This window comes from Anomalospiza imberbis, chromosome Z (genome assembly GCF_031753505.1).
Source record: "Anomalospiza imberbis isolate Cuckoo-Finch-1a 21T00152 chromosome Z, ASM3175350v1, whole genome shotgun sequence".
Taxonomy (NCBI): domain Eukaryota; kingdom Metazoa; phylum Chordata; class Aves; order Passeriformes; family Viduidae; genus Anomalospiza; species Anomalospiza imberbis.
The window spans coordinates 21813321-21837550 of NC_089721.1; the positions used below are offsets into that span (position 1 = coordinate 21813321).

The following is a 24230-nucleotide window of genomic DNA, read 5'->3' on the forward strand; positions in this document are numbered from 1 at the left end:
CACAAAAAAGGACAAAATTCCTGTGCTTAGAGCTTCAAACAAGCTTAAATTGCAGCTCAAGAACATATCTTCTGCAAGCAGAAGCTTAGAGTTTGCTTTTTTTAAAAGCTTATTTAAACAGAGATCCAAGCCAGTAGGGAGAGAGAAAAAAAGGAGAGAGGGGAAAAAAAGGAGAGAGGGGAAAAAAAGGAGAGAGGGGAAAAAAAGGAGAGAGAGTCATGTAAAGAAGTATTTGATCTGTATTTGGTTTAACTAGGCAGTACTGTTTCATTTGAAACAGTAATTCTCTTGAATTCTTTTCTTCCTAGGCTATACTTGATCCCTCAGCAAAAAAAAAATAAATGCATTTATAATACACCGGTTAAGCAAAAAGTAACAAAAAATTTGGCATTTCTTGGTGTTTAAAAAGCTTTTTATTTAAGTATGAAACTTAAAAGCCTTTTATTTAAAATTGAAATTAAAATTTGAAAACAACTCTGTTACCTGACAGAGAATTGTCTTGGTAGCAAGATCATACTAAATTGGTAATCAATTACGAATAGCAAATTATTTCTGTGTCAATTTTAGCCACTTTGGCTTGCATATAATAACTTCATTGTTGCCAACCTAAAGCAGATATTCTCCCTGCACACATTTTCAATCCATGAGTTAACACTGCCACTTAAACAGCTGTTTCAATTATCAGTTATTTCTGTTGTCACTGACTAAATTAGGTATGTGATCTTCATAGCAAAGGCAAGTATTTGAAAGGAGGAGACTAGGCATTTTCAAGTGTGTGTATGACTACAGTACAAACAGAATAAAAAGCTTATATTTTTCAGAGCATTCTTACAAATCAAAGCCACCTGTATAAACACAATAAGATGGGTACAAGTTACAAATATTTAATTCAACATAATATTAAAAATTATCCCTTTATTACCTAACTAATTCTATTGTGAAAAGAGCTGCAAGCAACTTCTTGCTGAAATTTTATAATTTGTCATTAAAATGTAAGCAAGCTTTTACCATGTGAACCATAAAACAAATCAGTGAATGATCTTAAAACAACTGCTACTTAACCTGCAATTGTAAATTCAGGAGAAGTAATCACAAAGTAATACATTCAGGTGAGTAACGCCTTGCTTCAAGGTCTCACTTTGTAAGGAGACAGCCAAGTGAAAACCTGCTGCCTTCACTCACAGTTGCAGCATTGAAAACAGACACCTCCTTCAGAGGGGCCGGTAAACATGTTTCCAAATACTTGATTCGGAGAACATCTACAGTTTTTTCTTGCTAACTTTCACTACTTAATCAGTGGACAATTTTAAATAGTTAAAGTTAAAAAATGAAGTCACTAACATAGCCAGGTGTATCATAAGAAGCATTACACAGACTTGAACTCTTATGGCAAGATAAATATACAACCATAAAGACAAAACAGGCTGTGTCATATATGGTGTGCTAGTCCAATACATGATGCAATTTCCAAACCACATTTCTCTGGGGACGGGGATGAAGGGGTATAAAAATTACTTATTATGGACACACTGAAAACCCTAGAGTAAGACTGTGGAAAAGGTACTGTATAAATACATAACCAATTTTCTGAAACATCTTATAGTATAAATAAACAGAACAGTTTAAAAGCATAAGGGAAAATCAATACAGCACAAGGACTTATCCATGACTGGACAGGATGCAAAGCTCCTATTTCTTCCTTTGCTATACTATTTAAGCCCATCCTGTCCTACATCAAGTAAAAAAAAAAAAAATCACAGATTTTAACTGAAATACGTAATGGCCTTTGCTAGAGTAAGGGAGAAGTTTGAAAGATAAGAAGTTATCTTATCTTCCTGATGATTACATGTAAAATAGATCAGTAGTTAAACATTCTAGACAGGTGGCTTCAATGATTTATTCTCTTCAAAATTGTGATCTTTACACACAATGAATGATCTGATCATTCTCGATTGCATGCCGTTCATTCAGTAAAACAGTTCCTGTGTATCAAATCTGGTAATGTATCCTACTCTACAGATAGGAGCTTACAAAAATTGAAGTCACACTCTCTGTAGCAATCTTTTCATCAACACGTGACAGTCCAATAGGGAAAGTTCAGTGGCCCAGTACAGACCATAAAACTATAGCCTCATTTAACTGTCTGAAATACAATCTCAGAATTTTGGTGCATAAAGACACCAGAAAATGTTTCACAGGGAAAACAAACCACAAGAGTCAGACTAGGCATTTTTCCTGTAATTAGACAAGATCATCTCTGCTACTTCGCACAGGCAAACCACAAAATTCCTTAGTGGATAAGATATTTACTTTCATATATAAGAAGATTAATAGCTTGTGCAGTCAAGTAGTAAAAGATTAATGTAATATCTCACACAAATTAAGAATCTAAGGTTATTCTCCAGCACTGTCTTCTCATTTGTCTCTTCAGCAAACATCATCTTGTTAGCTGAAAGGACAGGTACTCAGGAGAAATATTTAAGACAAAAGACCATTCTCTTATCTGCAGAGATCATTGAAAGGAAATCTCTTACATGAAAATCTCTTAGTCAGGCTTAAGCATGCACAAAATGCAGCTGGTTCATGCATTACTCCAGGCCATAGGGATTTAGCTTACATATTTCACATGTGATGCACACCCCAGAAATGCTTGAATGATTTAATGGTCTTTCATTCTTCTATTGAATAAATTAAACACTTCCAAAATTATGAGTATCCAATTGTATGTTTTGTTCTCCTTCCAAGAAATGGAGATGATGCACATACACAGGACAGCAACATGCATGAAACAACTGCCTCAGAAGTGATTTAGAAGATCTTTAAACTGATTGAGACACAACCATTTGGTATTTTATAAAAAAAAGCATTTTTTTCTAAGAAATTCAGAAATACGTGTAACAATTTGGCAAAGCAGTTGTAACTTAAGGCTTTCTCAGATGTCTTCACAACTTAAGCTTCCCTTATATAAGCAAGTCCAGATGCCAAAATTGAACTCAAGATTCTAGTAAATCAATAATGTGAGTAAAACAACCATACGTGAGAGCATTCTTCACTAGGTGAAGCCTATGCAGGTGTATATTCTGGTCGAAGTAAGGAGCCACCTGGCCAGTTACCTCCATTGACTCATTGTGACAACAGACAATCACAGCCCTTAAGGTCCAAATAATTAATATCACAGTTGATACCTAAATGATAGCCAAGAACAGATCTCACACATGAATAGGCAGTTATAGAATAGTGTAACTATGTAACAAACCCCAGGAATTTTTAAAGGACAAAGCTCTCTAACTTTTGGAAACTATTTTACAAGAAAGAATGCCTAGCTAAGTAGAAGATACCAGACAATTTACTGGCATTCCTGTTGTCATTTAGCCTTTCTACTAATTTCCTCTCTCTCAGTTACCACTCCTGCATTGCTGCTTTTCTTTCTTTCAAAGGTTATAAAGTGTTGCTACATTGAATAGAAGGAATCAAGGTTTCATATCTTCTAAACCACTAAAATGAACTTGTTACTTACTCGAATTCTGTGGCATAATATTTGAAGAAGCCTATTAGCAAATCTCCAAGGCTTGATCCATTTTTTGAGACGTAAGGAGGAATGGTACTTGGAGCTTGATGAACAAAATGCAACTGCATAGTGGGATCAAAACATTCCTGTCAAAATAAAATCAGAGTGTATATATATATATACACACACAGAGAGAGCCTTAACCCAGATGAACATATTTTCCACAATAAGAAAGCTGCCTATTGCTTGCTTATTGTAAGTTCAAAGATAACTTACAAGCCAAGGACTACTTCTCTTCTGCCCCACTGGATACTACTTACTCCCCCTGAACTCAGGTAGAATCATCTTGCACAGGAGCATACAAGACCATCTCTTAACTTCTGTTTACTAAAGAATTTTAACATGGAAGAATCATTGAACTAGACTTGCATTTAAAACCACAAGAGCAAAAGATGAGTAAGGTAGCCTGCACTGAGCTGAATGCAGTTCAGCTGAGATATATGTAGGTGAAGTTGCACCTATTGTCAATTTCCCATAGCTGAACCAAAGTACAGAAATAATCCAGAGGGAAGGTCTAATAGTGTTCCCAAGCACCAAGTTAAAATCTGCGTATGAATAAACCTGCATCCACCCACAAAATAAGCAAAAAGACTGCAGGTATGACTTCCTCTAGCCAAGAATGAAAAAAAACCAACAAAAAACCCCCAAAAAACAAACAAAAACCCCACAAAAAAAAAAAAACCACAAAAAAAAAAAACCCACAAAACCCCCCCAAAAAAAACCCCCCCAACTCCCCCCAAAAAAAAAACTTCCCCCCCAAAAAAAACCCCCCCAAAAAAACTCCACCAAAAAAAAACCCACAAAAAAACAAACAAAAAAAAAACCCACAAAAAAAACCCCACAAAAAAAAAACCAAAAAAACCCACAAAAAATAAACCCACAAAAAAAACCCACAAAAAAAAAACCCCAAAAAAAAACCCACAAAAAAAAACCCACCAAAAAAAAAACCCACCAAAAAAAAAACCCCACCAAAAAAAAAAAACCCACCAAAAAAAAAAACCCACCAAAAAAAAAAAAAAAACACAAAAAAAAAAAAACCACAAAAAAAAACCCACAAAAAAAAAAAAAACCCAAAACCAACCAGCAGTGAAGTTATACAAAACATGTGAATACACAGAATGCTGCATTTCACCTGAAATATGCTTTTCTGTAGGGGGAAGAGGGTGAGTATGATGGGGTAAGAAAAAAAATCAGGTTTGCTATGAAAAGAAGGCACTATTGCCAGCCTAAAAAGGAATATATACAAGACTAAATACATATGGTTTTAGAACTGCCCTGCTGTTTCAGTGTCCACTGCAACCTTTAGGTTCTTCTGATAGACTGGGGTACACAGAAGTAAACATATCTCCTCTTGCTACAGAAACAATATTTATGACTTGCTAATACCTGGTTTTAACACTATTTTACAGCAATGTTGTGTATTTTGCTGAAAATGAACTCAAGATACACAGAAGCAAACATTACGTTCACATAAAGACACACATTTACGTAAATTTAGGAACCTGTTCACTCCTTACTGTATCTTCTTTCTCCTTCCCACCCATTCATTTTTTATTTTTAAGAGTAGTATCAGGCATGATTCAAACTTCATAGTACTAGAATAGCACTAGAAGCACTACATAGTGTAGTATTATTTTCATGTCCACACCTGGCACTACTTCCTCTGAGAAAAATACTGTTAAGTGACAAAACCAGTAGGATTGGCAAATCTTCTTTCTGTCAGGTCCAGCAAAACTTCCTGGAACCTTGTGCAACACCTTTTGGGGAAAAAAAGCCATTTTTCTAGAGATCTAAAAACTTCAATGGTTGATCTCGTATGATATAATGCTATACAGAAAACATTATTATAGTTTGCAAAGCTCAGAATTTAACAGCTTATAGTTCATCAGAAGACAACAAAACAATGGAAACACAGACATAAAAAGCATATATGCAGTATAAAAGATGTAGAAAAGAATAGCTGTTCCAATGCCATATAGTAAATACAGTTTTAACCCTGAAGTTAATCAGAAAGTCCTACAGTGAAAGTCACTTCTTGCCCAACCCCACAGAAAGCTAAGGAAGGGTCAGAACAATTGTATTTAGAATAAGCAGTACACCAGCTGACGAAGAAACATACAGGGCGGGGGGGGGGGGGCAGGAGAAAGGAAGAAGAAAATGGGGCCGCTGACCTACAAAAACACAAAACAGAAGTGCAATGGAATTACAATAGATGTCTACTACGAGTAGTAAGTGTTTGGAGGCAGTAGAAAAGGAAGACAAGATTAATTTTTTTACATTTTGAATATTTAATTGCCTGAGAACTCCTCAATTGCAAGAGAATTCTGCCATCACAGTAAGGTTGATATCCTCAGCAGCTAAAAAGTTGGGCTTTATTTTATTATTTTTCATATTAAAAAAGCTATTTTTTTATTAGCAGACAATAAGATCTCAGACAAATCAAAGAATTTCTTACTCAGAAAGGTTTTTGCTTTCAAGAAAATACACGCATATTATTCTAGACACGTGCATTAGTAAAAACACAGGTTACAGGCTATAGCAGCTAACTATTAAAACCCCCAACCACCTAGTTTAAGAGACACATATAAGTAATTCTCATTTCCACTTGGTTTACTGGTTATGTCACTATAAAAATTGCTCTTAAAAAGACAACTGAGTATTGCAAAATAGAAGGCATAACTTATATTACTTTTCTGGAAGGAAATAAGACTTATTAACGGTAACTAAAGCAATATATTAATGACGTTTGTGATACTGTTAGTAGATTTATTTTTTATGCACAGTGGGTAGCTGATTACCCCACAGAGAAAGCAAAACCAAGTGTTTAATCTTTCTGAAATACAGAAAATTTGTTATGTAAGAAGTTGCTATTACTATATTAGAAAGTTCTACACATAAAACCAAATTAATTGCTACTTAAAATTGGCAAGATTTAGTGAAGACTTCTGTCAAGATATACCAATATTCAATAATTCAATTACCAATGTAATTTAAGGTAATTTCTTAACAAAGGAATCACTCAGTGTCCAGTGAACCAGACATCAGACCAGCTAAGGGATACCTAGATACTTCTTTCTGCTTTGTCACAGACAACCCATGATAATCCCCTAGCTTCAACTCATCTCCATTCACCTGTTGTAAAACAAGGATAACAGTATTTTCCTTTCCACTAGAGGGACTCAGGGAGTAACCAGACAAACAAAACAAGGTACAGCTTATAGATTCTGTACATAGGTAAGGTTGCCATAAATACGGAATTACAAAGCACCCTTTGAAGTATGTTTTCTTTTCTTAACTTGCTCTAGAAGGCAAAAGATTCAGTTTCTATTAAAACAAGTCCCTATTTCACTTACTGCGTCTTTGCCTCAAGCTGTCTTAAGAGACAGAAATTAGATTCAGGATCTGATTGAGCAACAAATATAAATGAGCTCTCCATTATTTTAAGATATCCCATAAAGAGATCTGAAAGTATTTTCTCCTTTTTCGCTGGATCTCTAATTTTTACCTTGACTGGCTGATTTCTCAAGAAACACCAGTATTCAGCAACATGCTTCATGTTCAAGCTACATAATGCTTTTAAGTATGCGCATTCCACCTTACACACTGGAAAGGAGCACAAGTGTACATCAAAATAAAATCTGTACTTGAGTATTTTGATGTATAATGAGTTTAACTCTGCATGTACAAGACCCTTCATTCAAAGTAATTTAGTACTAACATCAGGATAATGTCTTGACACACCTAAAATATCCTTTTCCCCAGTCCTTTAAATGAGTATTTACTCATGTTTACTTTAAAAAAGTGCAACTCATTGTGAAGCAAACTGTGACTTTCCAAGGGCTGACTCCCATTAAAGACCATCCCACCTTCTGCCCCACCCTTTGCAAGACATGACATGAAGCTGAGGCAGCAGAAAACAAAGATGTGCTCATCATAGAGTCCTTGAAGTTCACCATCTAGAGCATTCATGGAAACCCAATTTCAACTTGACTTCAGTTAAAACACCAGACTTCTTGAACAGTGGCGAGTCAGGCACAAGTTTCCTTCTAAGTGCCAATGACGGCAATTTCACCAGCCGCAATGGTTCAATCCACCACAGGTTCTCAAGAGCTTATCCGTGAAGTCCTGACAAGGAAGCACATACTATATAGACTTCAAAACTGATGAACACACTTGGTGGGCTATTGCCAGCTATCTTACCTGGCTAGGAGGCAAGGGAAGCCCAAGAATACAACCCTGCATTTGTCTGATATTCCCTCTAAACTAGTGGCTGCAAAACATATCAGCTTGGTGCCAGCTGGAAACTCCCCCACCACAACAGAATGCAGAAGTGGGCTAATCTGGTGGCTTTCCAGGACTTCTCACCCTTCACATTTGTAGTAAGGATTCACTGAGACACAGAATCTGTCTTTAGTTTCCTCCTCAATGTAAGCGTGTCTCTCCTATATAGCACCAACAATTTAAGATAAGCAGTATCCTCCAGATCACGGAAGTATTTTCAGGTTGCAGATTTGATTTTGAAAAACTGTGGGTAGGTGTATATAGGGAAGATGCAGTATGCTTGTATAGTTTTTGTATAGAGACACAACTCTGATCAGCTACAATCATAAGAAAAAGATGGTTTCTTTTGATACTGAAATTTGCCTGTGCTTTTTAATTATTACGGTAAGCCACAAGACCGAAATTGTTTTGCCATATTTCTCATTTTAAATTCCTTTGAAATATTAGTATTCAGAAATTTCAAATTTCATTATTTTTAAACATTTAATTATATTCTTAATGGAGACACTATATCAAAAATATACTTGCAACTTGGTTTGTAGTAAGCATGCATAAAATATTCTTCTAATTTTGTTAGCAATTCTAGAATATTTTGTCCATTCCCAAATATAAGAAAGAACAACAAAACAAAGTATAATCTATATTAGAACAAGGTAAAAATGCAGTTCTTACAGCAGTGCTCACCTGCAAGTGATTTACCATTTTCATACAACACAAGATAAAACTTTGCATTTAGATTAATTAGATTTTTCATCTTAAGGTACTGGATACATTTGCGTTAATGATTGAAGGCATTAATATTTTTATAGTATTCTGGACATCTCTACAAAGTTTGAACATGACAAATATAAATGTCTGCATTATAAATACAGAAGAGTCAAAAATTGACAGTTCTAAACTTTAAGTAACATGCTACACAAAGAACACTACAGCACACAAGCTTTAAAGGAAAGTAATTAGCAAATCTAGCAATTCAAAAACCTATCAGATACAGCTAAGTGTACAAGAAATGAAAAATAGTTTCAAAGGCTTTTCAGCACTCCCAATGAAGAAACTAGAAGGTATAGAGAACTAGAAGGTATATAGCACAGGTATCCCTAAGCAGATTTACAATATAAATAAAACTGGAGTGAATTATTGCTCAATGCTTTCTTCTGCATCTCAATTATCTTAATTACCCAAACTGGCTGACACCACAGTATTTTCTCCCTGATGTTGAGCACCACTAAATATTCTCATTTCAGCATTATGGGAAATACAGGCAAAAGACAGAATGGCTTTCTGATACTAGCTTGGCACAATTGCCAGCAACCAATTAAAAACCCCCCATATGTAGACAGGAACACCAAATTATGTCAACTATGAATAAAGAAAAATTTCAAGTGACACATATGAGACAGGTGAAGAGGAAGGAAGCAAGCAATTCTTGTAAATAAGTTACAGCATAGAACTATTCAGCAACAGCACTTCTGTGCACAGACAAATATTTAGGAAGGCAGATTTTACTTCTAGATATTTTTTCTTAGATTAAATCTCACTAATAACACTCCTACTTCTGGAGGGACCAAAGCATACTGATTCTTCAGAAATGAACAGAGTATAATCTAACTACAGTAACAAAGTTCCAAATAGGTGTTTACTTTTAGGACTGAAGTCAAACTTTGTGAGGTCTCAAGTTTCCTTAGTAAACCATGTATCACTCACTTTCTGCACATGGAAAAATCAGGCAACTCAACAGCTTTGGGAAGGTATGGAATTCTGAAGCACCAGAGCTGAATGAAAAAGCACTACTTAACACATTAAGATCCAGGAAAGTTACAGAAAGTTACAGCTGACACAGGGATATTTCCAGGCCAGCATAAAGAGAATTAGGTTAGTGGTTTTCATTAGCACTTTCTTCTAACTGTGTGTCAAATCTTCCCATACATAACAGAATTTTTATTAAAGAAATTATCAAAAGCAGCAAATAATATTTTTCACACTTAGGTCTAGCATATCAATGATGTGATTGACAGACTGTTAATTCAACTTAATCCATTAGAGATAGTTAAGAACTCACATATTTAGATTAGCAGGGTCACACACAAATGATGTAGTAAATCCGTAAAAAACACTTACTGGGTAATTTTTCTGGAGGGATGGAAGGACGGGTTCAGGTAAGGCTATAAAAAAAAAGTTCAAAGTTGTTGTGATTTATGTAATTCACAGGAAGCAGTATCATATCAAATACATCAAAGAGTTGCATTGAAATTCTATCTTAAAACATTCATCAAGAACTTCACTTTCATGCATTTTGTAAAATAAGTTATTCGGCAAACCCTTCTATCACTATATTTTGTACTATACAGTACTATAGGAACTTATTCAGCTAATGAAAGGTCTTACCAAGATATTACTCTATGTAAAAGACATGAAAAATTCTATAGCAGCTGGGTACAGCTTTATTTCTGAAACTCATATTCAGAATTCATGGCTATAGGAAAATAATCTAGATTCCCTTAATGAAAAGTAAGAGCTTCACTCATCTTTTTTTCCTTACATCTAATACAATTCTATGAACGAGTCTACAGTTACTGCAAAAGAACATGTTTTTCAGCTGCCAAGGATTACATACTGAGTCTCCAAATGTAACCTATTAAAAATGCTCAACACACTGAGTAGGCATTGCTAGCAAAATCCCCATAAAATACACAAATGCAGTCTAGTAGTGTTAGCTGGTCTGCTAAATGGCAAACATGTTATGAAGATTATGCAGTCATTAACAATCCTAACAAACATAAAATTATCTAAATATTGGTCACTTTCATGAAAACCATGGATTGGGAGTGCACCTGTTGAACTGTATAAATTAGAGACACCAAAAAAAAAAAATCACCCAGATTAGGTGGTCCTATAGATGGATCAAAAGCCCAAAGTTTTTACATCCTACTCAAGCAGCTACAGAACTGTCAGAGTACTCCTCAAACTAAGGCTTTAACATCATGTCTTCAGCATGGTTTAAGAAATTCAGTACATTGGTCTTGGACTCCGGACTTAATTCACTCTTCAACAAGGTCTTACAGGTGAAGAGATGTCACAGAATCCTTTTTCCATAGGGACTAAGAATCAGAAAGCAGAAGTCTTAGACTGTGCTTGGAGTACCTTCAAAGAGTAGAATATACATTCAGGACTGCTAAGAAAATTACCACAGCTGCCTCAATATTATTTTTGTTTGTGGGTGTTCATGTTTCTACAACATTTTGGATACTTTCCAGTTCTCTACCACACTAACTTAAAAGGCAACAAAATCAAGGTGTTGTATCTAGGTGTGTATGCTTTAGTGAGCTTTACTAAGAGGATGGATGGGAGGGGAAAAATTACCACTTACCACTAGCATTTTCCCTATGAGTTTTCTTTTCTTACAGTTCAAGTTAATTAGATCTATTATCTGGAAGAAAGTTCACATACAAGATACTGATGTATCTACAAAATAAACTCAAGCCACACTAAACCTGGATCAAAAGACATCCACATTAGTATAAGAATATGGAAATAATATAAGTATAGAAAAGAAATTTGCCTAGTGAAGGCAGGGACACTAGTGCAAAAGAAAGGTATTCTTTTTTTCCCTCCACAGTATCAATAAAAACACTATTAGAAATTCTAGGACAGAGACTATTTTCATAAACATCACACGCATATAGCAGGGAAAAAAGCTTAAAATCTGCATGAATAAAACATCAGAACCTAAAAATCTGGTGCTTAGATGCATGTACAGTGTACAGGGCCACACCACAGGTGATTTTTTTTCATGCCTTTTTATTTCCTCCATAGAAAAGGCTGAGGAAGCACAGGTAGATAGCTCCTCTTTGGTTTCTGGACTGCTGATCTTCCCAAGACAGCTGACTGATCACAGTTTTGCATGAAAAGGATTATTTGAACCCTCTTTTCCTCTTTCCTAGACAGCTGTGGCAGCTGCAAGAGATGACTACAGTAAATGTCCTTATGCATTTCTGTGAAGTAGTACTTAAGTTTATTTTATAGCTACACAGTGTCCTTCAGGTACATTTTTTTCCAAATCTTTTTAAAGGTGGTAACTCTGCCTCCAAAGAGCAGGTCCACTTGTTAAAGACAAATGCAACACTAAGGAAATGGAGTAAAACTCCCTTTAAGTATTTTTGTGTAGGATATGACTACAGCTTCATTAAAGAGGAAAACTACACAAATATGAACTTAAAAGGGACAGTTTCAACATGTAAAAAATACTTACTCTGTAAATAGTGCAAAACCATCAACACAAGACTATAGCTGCTTAAAGTACCACGACTGGCATCATTTATGTCGTGAAAACTTGCCCACTTCTTAACAACAAGTACTAATGGACGAACTCGATTCTCAACTGCAAGTAAAATAAACACATCTCAAAAAAGTATATTTAACTAGATAGCAATTAATCAACATTTGCTCTTACTTGATCAACACAGTAGTTTTGTATTCTAAGGTTACCTTCTGCAGGTATTTTTGAGAATTTACTGATAGAATTCTACAATTACTATCCACATTATAAAAATCAAAACAAGGTACTTGCATTTGCAAACAGGCTTTTGAGTAGTAAAATCCAGACACATTACAGGAGGTATATTAGGAAATTTGCAAGGCGTCATTCTACTTCTAAGGTCTCTCCCGTTAATTGTACTAATTTTCCGTGAATAAGGACAGACCCTATGTTATTTTTTTATTTAGGCTGTACAAACTTTGAAGGCAGGGAAAAGAATCACTGTGGCTGGAGGACACAGCTGATTCTAAAGTTTACATCAGGATACATGACTGCAGTATCCTTGCATACAAACATAAATTTTAAATTTGCCTTGTCCTCAACAGCTTTTTATGCAGATGACATGTTAGATACAATATCTCATTAGTACACATGCATTTCATGAGGAAAAACAAATACAGCCATATGCCAGGTATGATCTTCACATAGCTATTTTGTGTCCCAGTAGAAAATATCTTTTCTTAGTTGACATCATTTTGAGATATTAAATTCTGTCTGCTGGTGCCTGTAATTAGTATATAACGAAGTTAGTGTGCAATATGGCCAGTAAACCTTGTCTGATACTTAGAAACAAGCATTTTCTTGAGAAAATGCTCAGTAATGTTATTTGCACAAAGCTAAAAAGTCCAGCCTACACTAACTGAAAAATATCTAGCAAAAATTGCTGATTAATCACAGACATGCCCCCTTCAACAAACCGCTGGTAACATAACGGCACAGATTTTGCCTTTTAGCTCTGCCTAATCTACCTACTTTTTCTGTGGATGTTTGTGTCAGCTTGCCTCATCATCCTCAATGTTTTCTAGAGCACTCATGCACCAACACAGAAGAGTTAACTTCAAAACAGAAGAACATCCACAGAATTTTTTTGAGTTTTAGCTTTTTTACCATGTTCACTAAGATATAGTCCCTTGTTTGCCTAAGCATCTAATTTGTTCCAATGGAAAACAGACCAATACATCTTCCACATAAGAGCTAATTTGATAATTTTTTCCCCCATGCAGGTTGAAGTCCTTCAACTACACATTTAGGTGAGCAGGATAATATACATAAGGCTATCCACCCTTGCTCATATGACTTATAATAAGTATGGAGACAGTCTGATAAAAGCTTCCATTTAGTTTTGTGTGGCTTATGTCACACAAAATGCCTTATGGAGGTTTCTGGTCCAAGGAAGACAAGACAGACAAGCTTTAAGCTGTATGATACAGTCTGACTATTTAGGAAGGTCCAGAACGTTGAGAAGATGATATTTTCAATCACAGGTCTCCCTTTGCTATTAACTCACTCCTTGACCTCAAGAAAATATTATTAGCCTTCACCAGGAAACATGAAGTTAATTTTGCTGGCCTTATAAAAGTGAACACCACAGAACAGCAGAAGAGAAGGTCTAGACAAGTCACATCTAGACTTGTCTGCCCTACAGTGATTTTCTGAGAAACGACAATCTGTGACAGAAGCTACAAACAAGTATATCAACATTAGACTTCATGAAGTGACTATCCAATGATTACTTCCTAATATTTTTAAACTTAGGAGCAAGTCCTTTTCCAGTCATACACTTTCTTGAATGTATGAAGAAATCACAGTTAACCAACTGATCCAGGACAAGCTGTAGACTCTCTTAGTAACATGAATATGGAAGACAAACTACTCTGACTGAAATATTATTAAAAATTAACTACTGAAGGTAGCTTCTATTGGTAACTGCCTAACCTAACTAGAAAGAAATTCCTTTATGCAAGAACTGAAGAAGGGAATAAATGAATAAATGCAAATGCCCTAGAAGAAAAAGGCTGAGGCACACTCCTTTATGTACTTATCTGACAATTGACATTGCAATGCTAAGAAAGAAACCCTTAGTTTACCACTAGGAGTGCTATTTTTATTACCCTCCTTACACAAGGCTGTTTCACAATCTCTTCCTAAAATGCAAACTCCTGAGCAGACACAAACCAATTTTGATTTGGGATTAGTATAAATACAGAAGAATTATTTTGGATTTTCCAAGAAAGACTCTGCAACAGCATACAGACATAGCTGGCTATCAGCCATCCATACTGTCATTGGCTGTAAGGAAATAAAATAAGCTTTAGACTATACTACTAGATAACCATCATGATATTACTATCTGCAGAATACCTGAAGTAGCCCTTGTAGTAGATGTATGGAACTGAATATGAGAAATCTTTCTTATCTTCTGGATATTATAATATTCAATTAAAAACATACAGCTGTTCTCTCCATATATTTAAAATGAGCAACAAGAACTTAAAGCTACTTAATGTAGCTAAATAGGTAATTATATACATCGTAATCTATTACATTTTTGTAGCATATCAATACCAAAATACAAACGCTATAAGCAAAGTTTCAAGAAATAAGAAAATACAATAAAAACTTACTGAATGCATAGCTTCTCAGAAGGAATGTATTTCTTATACCTATCACATTGTTTACATTCAAGTCGAAATCCACATTGCTATTAGGGAGGAAAAAAAAATTAAGCATCATGGTATTGAATACACAAAGAATACACTGAAGAATACACGAAGAAGCAAATTTAGACCTTAGGACAACTCAGGATATATTTTTTAATTTTTACCAAATCTTTCTCCCAACTACACTTGCACTACAGGATTTACTACAGATAAATTTTGATACTAGGAAGGATTCTCTGAGGTATTAGTTTAGGAAATTATGCCAATGAACTGAAAAAAGAGAAATGGAAGAGATCAGAAGGTAGGAGCCATTTCTGCAGTGACAGTAAGAGAGAATCAGTATGTAGGAATAAAGCCAATTCTGAGTAAACACGACATGTTTTGCAATAAAACAGTTTTGATACTTTTCATTCTGTAAAGATTAAATAAGGCAAACAAGCACTAACTGCTTTATCTATAACACAACCTGCCCCAAGTTTCAATTTCCTACTGCATATCTAGCCTAATTACTCACAGAACTCAAGAAATTACATTGCATTCATGGTCAATAATCCATATCAACACCAACATGCAACAGGAAGAGCCTATTATTAGACAAAGAAATAAGAGTGTATGTAATATACAGCTCTTTCCATTTTACATGCACAAGGTTTCATTTACATAGCATTTGTTCACCCAAACACTTTGGATTTTCTTGATTATATAAGGGGAACACGGACCTGAAATTCATTAAATTCGTAAAAGACAATAACTTGAGTCCTACAAGAAATTTTTAATGTATTTTGAACATTTTTTACATATTTTATATATTTTTTACACCAAAACATTTTTTGCATCAAAACTACTGCATATATTTTAACCTGAGTTAGTATCAAGCATAACCTTTTATATGTTTTAAGAATATAGTACATAACAGTACAGGAAATAAACAAGCTTCAGCTACCACATCACAGTTGTAAATATAAGCATGAACATGCATAAGAACATTAACTGCATGTGCAAATATAATAAAAAAGTCAAATTGCATGTGTAATTCCAATTAATCCAAATTGACAACAAGACTATTTACCAGATGCCGATTCAAGCAAGTTCTAGTGCATGTTTACTATGCATGTTTAATAGCTATTGCAGTGGTGGCAAGTGAAAAAGGTTTTGTACCGCTTGGACTCAAGTTCTACTAAAAAGCACTAAAGGAGAGGAAAAGAGTCAACTGCACATCAACTGTAGCAGAAGAGGAAGATTTTTGTATCTTCTGTAGTATAAGGATCTTGATAACTGATCAAAGGCTATTGGGAAGCAGAACCAGCATTAGACTAATTTCCTGGGAAAGACTACCACAAAAAAGGTGATAAAAGTCTTTAAGTGCAGTTGATCTTCTCTTACTTTTACAGCACTATAAACCCCCAAGTTTAAAGGCTATAAAAGAACAAATACAAAGTGAATGCTTTCTCATTCACTGAATCAAAGTAAGGGAAAACAGCAATTTTCAGTTATATATGAAATATATATATATTTCAGTTATTGGTAACATATGAGAAGGTTTATCTCCAGATAGAGAGATAATACCCATTGAATTCAACCACGTTGTCCCAGCAGCTGGGCATCAAAAAACTATCTCTCACAGGAAGCTTGTAATATTTAATTTCAATTTTGGCAAAGAAAAGGCTTAGTGCCCTGGGTACAGGATATCCAATCCATTTTGCAAGACCTCTGGGAAAAAAATGCATGCATACGCATTTTTTGTACATCTGAGCCTACAAAAGACAAGAGGCCAGTAAGAGACTGGAAAGAGACAAATGCTTAAATAAAAATACAAAACATGGAGGTGACAAGTTATGTAAGGTAACTGTAAAGACAGAAAACAAAACAAACACAAACTACAATTAAAAAAATCCCAGCCCAAAATGATAACATTCACCGCCACTCCTCTCTTCCGCAAAAGCAATGTGGAAGATGGAAAACCAGATGGCAAACAATACTGCTTTTTACTCTGCAAAAAGATGCTGCTGCTATTCTTAGAAGATCATACTTTGATTTAATGGGAAATAAAGAGTTCTTTAAATCCTATCTGTAAGGTATACAATTATCATTACTTATTTTTTGAAAGCAACTGTACTATGGACTATAAGTACTTACAAAAAGACTTCAATCTTCTCACACAATCACTTCCATCTGTTCCATACTAAAGGTCTCTTTTTAATGTTTATTTTCTCATTTTAAATTGGGGAAAAATATTCTTGCTATAATGCCATAACTCATTCAATATTTGCACCAGGAATGCATCATTTCATTTATATATGAAAAGACTAGCATTGCTATATGTAGCTAATCCAAATAACCTAAATTTTATCTTGACAAGTACCATACTTTCAGGAAGCATGACAGAAACAACCTTCTGTACTGGTAAAAAAAAAGTAAAAAACATTCCAATTTTTAAAAGAAGGTCGGCAATTATACTAAGTAAATATGGGACTGGGTGTAAATGAAGAAAAAAGTGTAAGCAAAAACCCCAATAAGTGTGTATAATCTCAGATGAAACAAAAGGTTTAACTGATGATATAGATTAATTCAAACTGCAGACATGACAGATTTAGTTTTATCAGGGCAGAAACCTAACCATGATAAAGGTGTATCATGATAAAACATGTTGTGATATGCTTTCATAGGGAGAGGCCAGAAAAGTATGTTTATTTATTTTTAAAAGAGAGACAGCGTTGAAAAATGTTAGAACTGTATAGACAGGTTAAGAGAGCTACATTAAAGTAGTTCAAAGTCAAATTTACAAAGAAGGATTTAACAATGTTACTATAGGAAGCCAATACATATCAGTGTTACAAAAATAAGCCAATGAGCACAATGAACATTAGTCAGACTGTCAACATATTTCAATGTTTGCATGACTTTTTCCTATCAGATACTTTCATCACACACAATAAGAAAGACATTATCTGTCCTAGTGCATCCCTCTAAATTATTCTCATAATGAATAAACAATGAATACAAGAAAATATCACCACAAACTAGTTTGATTCAGAGTTGTTTGTATAGCACAATAGTCATGTCTACACAGCAAACAAAATTATATTTCACAAGTTTTCTTCCTACCACTGTTTTTCCATCAAACCATTTGTTAACTTGGAGTCCACTAGGTACAAATAACCCACAGAAATATGTGATGTACTGCTTCTAAATCACATCACAGGAATCAAATAGCATCTCAACCACAAGAGGTGCTTCAGACCATCAAGGCAATAAGCTGACTGCCACTGCATGCTAGCTCTACAAATTTGTGATACAACTACAGCACTACACAAATAAACACACAAAACAGTGGGACTACTGGTAAGGGCAGTACACATATAGAATATTTTCCCATGTCAAAGTCTAAAAGATTAGACTGAACAGAATACTTGCCTGACTTTATCCCTGAACTTCACTATTGGCACTTTTGCTCTGATCAGCTGAGGTCGCTCAATGTAGTTTGCTGAAAGGGAGAAAGATATGCAATTAAATTTCATGCAAGATGCAGATCTTAATAAAAGATCCTGTAATAGAATCGAATAGACTGATTTACAGCAAATAGCAGCTTATTAAATTTAGCAGGGTTGTGCTAAACTAAGTAAACTTTAGCAACTGTCAAAAAAAAAAAAAAAACACCACAAACCTACAAAAGCAGGTGGAAAATCCCCCACAACTAAACATTAGAGAAAAAGTAAGTAGAGCATGAAGTAGAAGACTTTCCTGAGGAAAATATATTCCAGAAATTTTAACATATGGACTACAATCTCTTAATGGAACAGTACTTGTAATACAAATCCTGAGTAGTTATAATTAAAGTACAAAAATAAAGGAGCAAGAAAAGGATGGGGGAATGACAGGCTTAAAACTTGTTTTGAAAACTGTTCATTTGAATTATAAAGTACATACCAGGAAATGCTACTGAAAATACAATAATGCTTTCTTTCAAAAATGGGATAAACTTTATCTGCCTTTTGTTTTAATAGTGATAGGACATGCAATAAATCTGCATTGATGACGATTATCAGATGATTACCTACACAGGATAGACAAACAGGCTCAATGCCAGACCATCCAAACTCACACATACTAAGCTCAGCCACTCAGAGCTACTAAATGCACCCTCCACACTCAGCTCCCCAAAGCCATTGCATCAGTCATATTGTTGTGAATTCCCCAGACTTCATACTTCAGCCTAGCTTCCCATAATCCTGAATGACTTGTGCCCAAGAAAGTAATAGAAAAGAAAGAAAAGTAGAGACTGTAGGTTATAGGATATGAATTCGGACAAAAGGTGTGATTTTAGTAATTACTTCTGCTGCCAAATCTAGGACCACTTGAATTTGTCCATATCCAACATCATACATTTTCTCATTGTTTTTATAAATTAACCTCAGATTAGCATAAATATGCACAGTGCATGTAATACAGACTAAAAACAACGTTGAATAAAATGATTTTCTTTGCCTCCAGAAAATGCAACAAGGTACTTCTATCAGCTGAACAGCCAATTTGATTAAACAGCACAATCTCCATTGCTTTTGGATGACAAATTCAGATTTCATGGAACAAAATCTGTGCAATATTCAATTAAAACAAACTTTGTTTTTTTTGAGACTTTCTGAAACTGTTTTGTGGATATGCATATTCAGACAGATTTGACCTGAGGCAATCTTTTATGTGGATTTTAATGCATTGCACAAGCCTAAGCAACACACAGATTGGCACTCAGAAAAAAAAGACAGTCTTACTAATTTACTGATATTAACGGGAGAATCTTAAATGAACAACTTCAATTCATGTTCACTCTCTGCTAAATTAACACAAGCATCTCCTCCTTCTAGTTGCACCTGCTGACACATCCAGGCCTCTCACTTCCAATATCCCAATAATATTTTTAAAGTGAGATTCTAAAGCATGCAGAGTTCTCTACCTCCTCTCTATTCACTAACAAATTTAAGACAAAGATTCCCAATGCACTAACACATGGTAGGCAACAGTGGATGTCTATCTGTATGCCATAGCAATTCAACTTTCCCCAGTATGACCCTTCCTAATGCTCTTTGGAGGTTAACTGAACTCATTCTAGTGACAATCCACTTCCAAACACATCCTTGTCTGTAAATGGCTCCCTACACTTGATGGATGCTTGCGTCAAATTAGCTGGTTAAGAAAAAAGATACAGCCCAAAGCATAATCCCAGTCTGTTTCACAGGATGGTAAAAAGCAAGAAGATAGAAGAGGTAAGAGGAAGTTAGAAGGCAGTAACTTCCTGCTGGTATCCTCTTTCTTGGTTCAGACCAATGATGTTGTTAGCAGAATCTATATTGTACCTTACATATACATACAGGTGAAGAAACAGTCACAAATACAGGGTGTGGAACTCTTAAAGCTTGAGTAAGTGACTTAGTAAACTGACTATGTGATCATGAAAGCTACAACCAGAGAGGCTACACCAAAATACATGAAAAGAAATCTATACAGCTGCTCCACAGTTTTAGGCATGTCTACAGAAAGTTCATGAACACCACTTCAGCTTAGCAAAAAGCAATATAAATGGCTTCAAAGAAGACTAAGCACGGCTTCATATATAACTTATTCACGCAGCATTTCAGACTGAAGAGCTAAATTCCCTCTCTTCTTTTACAGAATGAAAGATTAAGCAATTGTGCAGAATATTAATCCCAAATATGGTATATGCCAAAAAGGTCCTTGACATCCTGGGCACGTAGCCTGCTCTTCCTTATTGATTTGGTTATACTACAGAAGGAGAAACAGGACAACACAGAAATCTGAATTCACATTCATGAAGAATCTAGGAAGGTATAACCCACCACAGGATGAAATAACTGATTTTTTGGAATTCCTTCACTGATCTGCACAGTCCTTCAAAGTCATTCAACTCAGTTCAAATTCTTTTGCTTGTCCCAGCTGTTACACATTTCCTACTAGACCATTACCATGCAGATCCCACTCTGATACCCTAGTCTCAATGCTACTGCACCTCTTTGTAAATCTAAGGGAAAATGAGCTCTTTGCTATTTATGCAGACAGTAAATACCTGTCAACCTAATACTATCACGGTGTTTTTCAAATGAATCCCACACAGATGAATCTGAAGTGAGGAATCAGTTTGACATTTACTCTCCGTGGTTTAGATATACATAAAAACGAATAAAATATCAGAAACTTTTCCCCACTTTTCTCTGTTATTAGATTATTCAAAAACAGAACACATTTTCATTTCAGTTGGTATTCTAGATGCAGAATGACAACACATAAAAGCCTCAGCTATAAGACTTAGAATCTGATGGACCAAAACTCCTTGCTCAGACTTGTTACCTTGTACAAACCTGAAATAAGATAGAGTTTATACTAATTTTGAATCCACTTCCTAAACTTCCTAATCTAACAATCACATTCAACTCTATATTAAGGATAAAAGATATGGCACTTAAAGTTCTGTAAACAAAACACATTGTGAAAGGGACTAATCTAATTTGCACTTGGAATGCTTCTTCATTTATCCATTAGAGAATTAAGGCAAAATAAGCACGGAATCACACTTTTACTGTCCTTATATTGGAATGCACAAGAACACTGCAGAGTGCAAGAACAAAGACAGAAATGTTGTAAGAGGCACAGACAGAAAAAACTTCTCCCAAGTTTCTGAACCAAAGTGATCTGGAAAGGAGTTTTAAAAGCTCTAAAACTTTACCTATGCCACAAAAAACCTCCTTATTTCTTTTTGTCTTTTAACTCTTTCAAAAAACCAGAGCAAGAACTTATTTAAAATAGCATCTTATATTTTCTCTCTGTTGTTTCTCTTACATCTTGGCACACACTTTGGTAGCTTTCATGTTTGGCCCAAACTATGTTAATTTCCGTTCTCCCCTGTGAAGCAACAGTAAGTTTTATGAGTGCTCACACACTTGTTAAGAACATACTGCAGTCTCTCTTCTACAGAATACAAGAAAAATACTTAACTGATATTGTCAGAGAGGTATTACCTTAAAATTATAGGATACTATGATACATGCTAATAGAGCAGCATAAAACTTGAAAATAATTACCAGAAGCAGCTTCATACATTTTAGGTAGACAGGCTCTCCTTGATGTATAGTAAGCACTACTTTGAACAACTATAACTTCAGTGTGTTACCAACATTATTCTCATATTAAATCCAAACCACAGCACTGTATCAGACATTAAGAAGAAAATTAACTATCTCACCTGAAACCGGGACACCTCCTGTTCCGGAAGTACTAAACCTTAGCATAACTGAGCTACAGCTAGTAAATTAGCTAAATCTAGGTGTAAAGACCCATGTGCCAAAGCCTTTTGGTTTTGAACATTTTTAACCAACTTCTGTCTGCTAGTTCTATTCACAAAACATCCACACACCAACAGAGGACAGATTGCTACAAATAGGAATTAATGACACAGTGATGTTAAGATTCTGAAGAGATGATGTAAGAGGACTACATACCACAACAAAGGGAGCCTGACAGGAGTGGTAATCTCAGCAGTGCTTTGTCCTGCCTTACCTTCCATAGAATATTGTGATTAAACCAAGCAGACCAAATGCACTTGCAAGGTATCAGAGAATAACAAAACCAAAAATGGGCAAAGGCACAAATCATTTGGGGATCACTTGCACATGACTATCATATCTTTCTGATACTGGTAAACAAACCTGATTTTGTCTAAGACTTTGTCACAGAACAAGAGCTCTTGAAAAATACTGCTCATTTAGAAGCTTCTTGAACCCTGAAAACACACCTATGTTATCACTGTGCTATCAGAAAGCACTGGACAGAGCTGCACCACAGACAAACCCAGATTAATTTTCAGACTTATGCAAATGTCCATAATCAGTAGTAATAAGCATTAAATATCAGATGCCTATTCAGCAATTGATGTATCAAGTCTTTCTTCCACATGAGCTGTTAAAATCTGTGCATGCATACTTGCCAACAAAGAAATTTTGAAGTCTACATTTAAATTTATAGTTTTTTCCTTTTAGCACTGCAGGACTGCTCAGATCATCACTATAAGGAGTAGCATCAAAGAATCTACCACAAGTCTGGGAAGCAGAGTAATAAAGTCATTGATATCAGTAAATGTTAAGAGTATTTCATAATTCAAAGGAAGATACAAAAGCTTCTTTGAAGTAGAAGGCTATCACATTTAAGCCAAGAACCACCCTTGTGAATTCTTAATCTGAAGGGAGTCTAAACAATAAGCTGAAGAAATTATGAATTAACACGTTTTATCTGTATGTGCTAGTATGTGCTTGTCAACATTTATTACTTTCTTCATTAGGCACCTAAGTTAATTACTTCTCAAAAGAAAAAAAATCAATTCTACACAGTTTACTGTTAGTGACATCTTATTTTACAAATTCTTAAGAGTATTTTCCCCAAGAAGACACTGCAATCTAAGATATTAGCAAGAGTTCACTAACAGAGGTTTTAAAAAAAAAAATTACTCCCTTCTCATTGTGTTCCACAACTCAAAAGTCATCTGCGATATTACCCATTATTGAAGTCACCTAGTTTTCTAATTATCACCTAGTTTTTCTAATTATCATTCACGAGCATCAAGTAACATTACTAAATATTTATATCTTTTCTTCAAAGAGTACTGTGATTAGAACCTAGACAAGATGCAATTACATACATTAGTTGCAATTGAGCATCAACACTACTTCCAGAACTGCCAATAATCTTATCACCTCACTTTAGATGGTAACTTACAAAGTTTAGTACTGAAGAGTTTTTGGACTACGCTGAGTATACATCTTGCTTCAGTCTTCTGATTCACCTGAAATGTGGAATTAAAATTAATTTTAAAAATTGCTATCTCTCATTTAAGTATTCAAAGTAAGCCTGTTTTGCTTTTAAAATGAAATTAGTTCTCAGAATAATACATAAACATGTACACCAACACAATCTACAGCCTATATACATATTTATCACAGTAAATGCCAGACGGAAAAATCCATACTCAATATTCAAAGTGATTATCCGACATTCAAAAATCAGACCTAGATGAAAATCTAGCCCCATTTATACAAAAATGCCCTCTTTTCCCCTTTAAATTATGCTTCAATTCTTTCAAGATTATAGTCTATTTAAATTTCTTTCAGATATCCCTTCTGTTTATCTAATTTCTACTCATAATATTTTTTCCTCACTAAAAGTGTTTAAGATACTAAATACATTTTTATTCCTGATCACTAGAATTGGTAGCTATGAATCTAAACAATATGAAATTTTACTTATTAGAAGTTGTTTCAGCATCTAAAAGAGTTCTCTAAACAGTTTTCTTCATCATTCTAGGCATCTGCTTCCCTTTTGCTGTATTTTAGCACTTATGAACTGG

At 34.9% G+C, this 24230-nt stretch overlaps 1 protein-coding gene across 4 annotated transcripts in view; it reads right to left on the reverse strand.

Moving 5' to 3' along the window:
• The window catches only part of TENT2 (terminal nucleotidyltransferase 2), a 43425-nt gene that overhangs the window by 13452 nt on the left and 5743 nt on the right, over positions 1-24230 (reverse strand). For 2 of the 4 annotated variants that reach the window (XM_068177013.1, XM_068177014.1), the window contains exons 7-12: positions 23603-23669; positions 18239-18308; positions 14789-14865; positions 12099-12227; positions 9968-10011; positions 3518-3654 (exon numbers count right to left, since the gene is read on the reverse strand). In XM_068177013.1, coding sequence (XP_068033114.1) covers positions 3518-3654; positions 9968-10011; positions 12099-12227; positions 14789-14865; positions 18239-18308; positions 23603-23669 — 524 coding nt within the window. Of the gene's footprint in view, positions 1-2286; positions 2504-3517; positions 3655-9967; positions 10012-12098; positions 12228-14788; positions 14866-18238; positions 18309-23602; positions 23670-24230 lie in introns of those variants that run through there. The other 2 variants (XM_068177016.1, XM_068177015.1) reach the window with 2 other exon arrangements.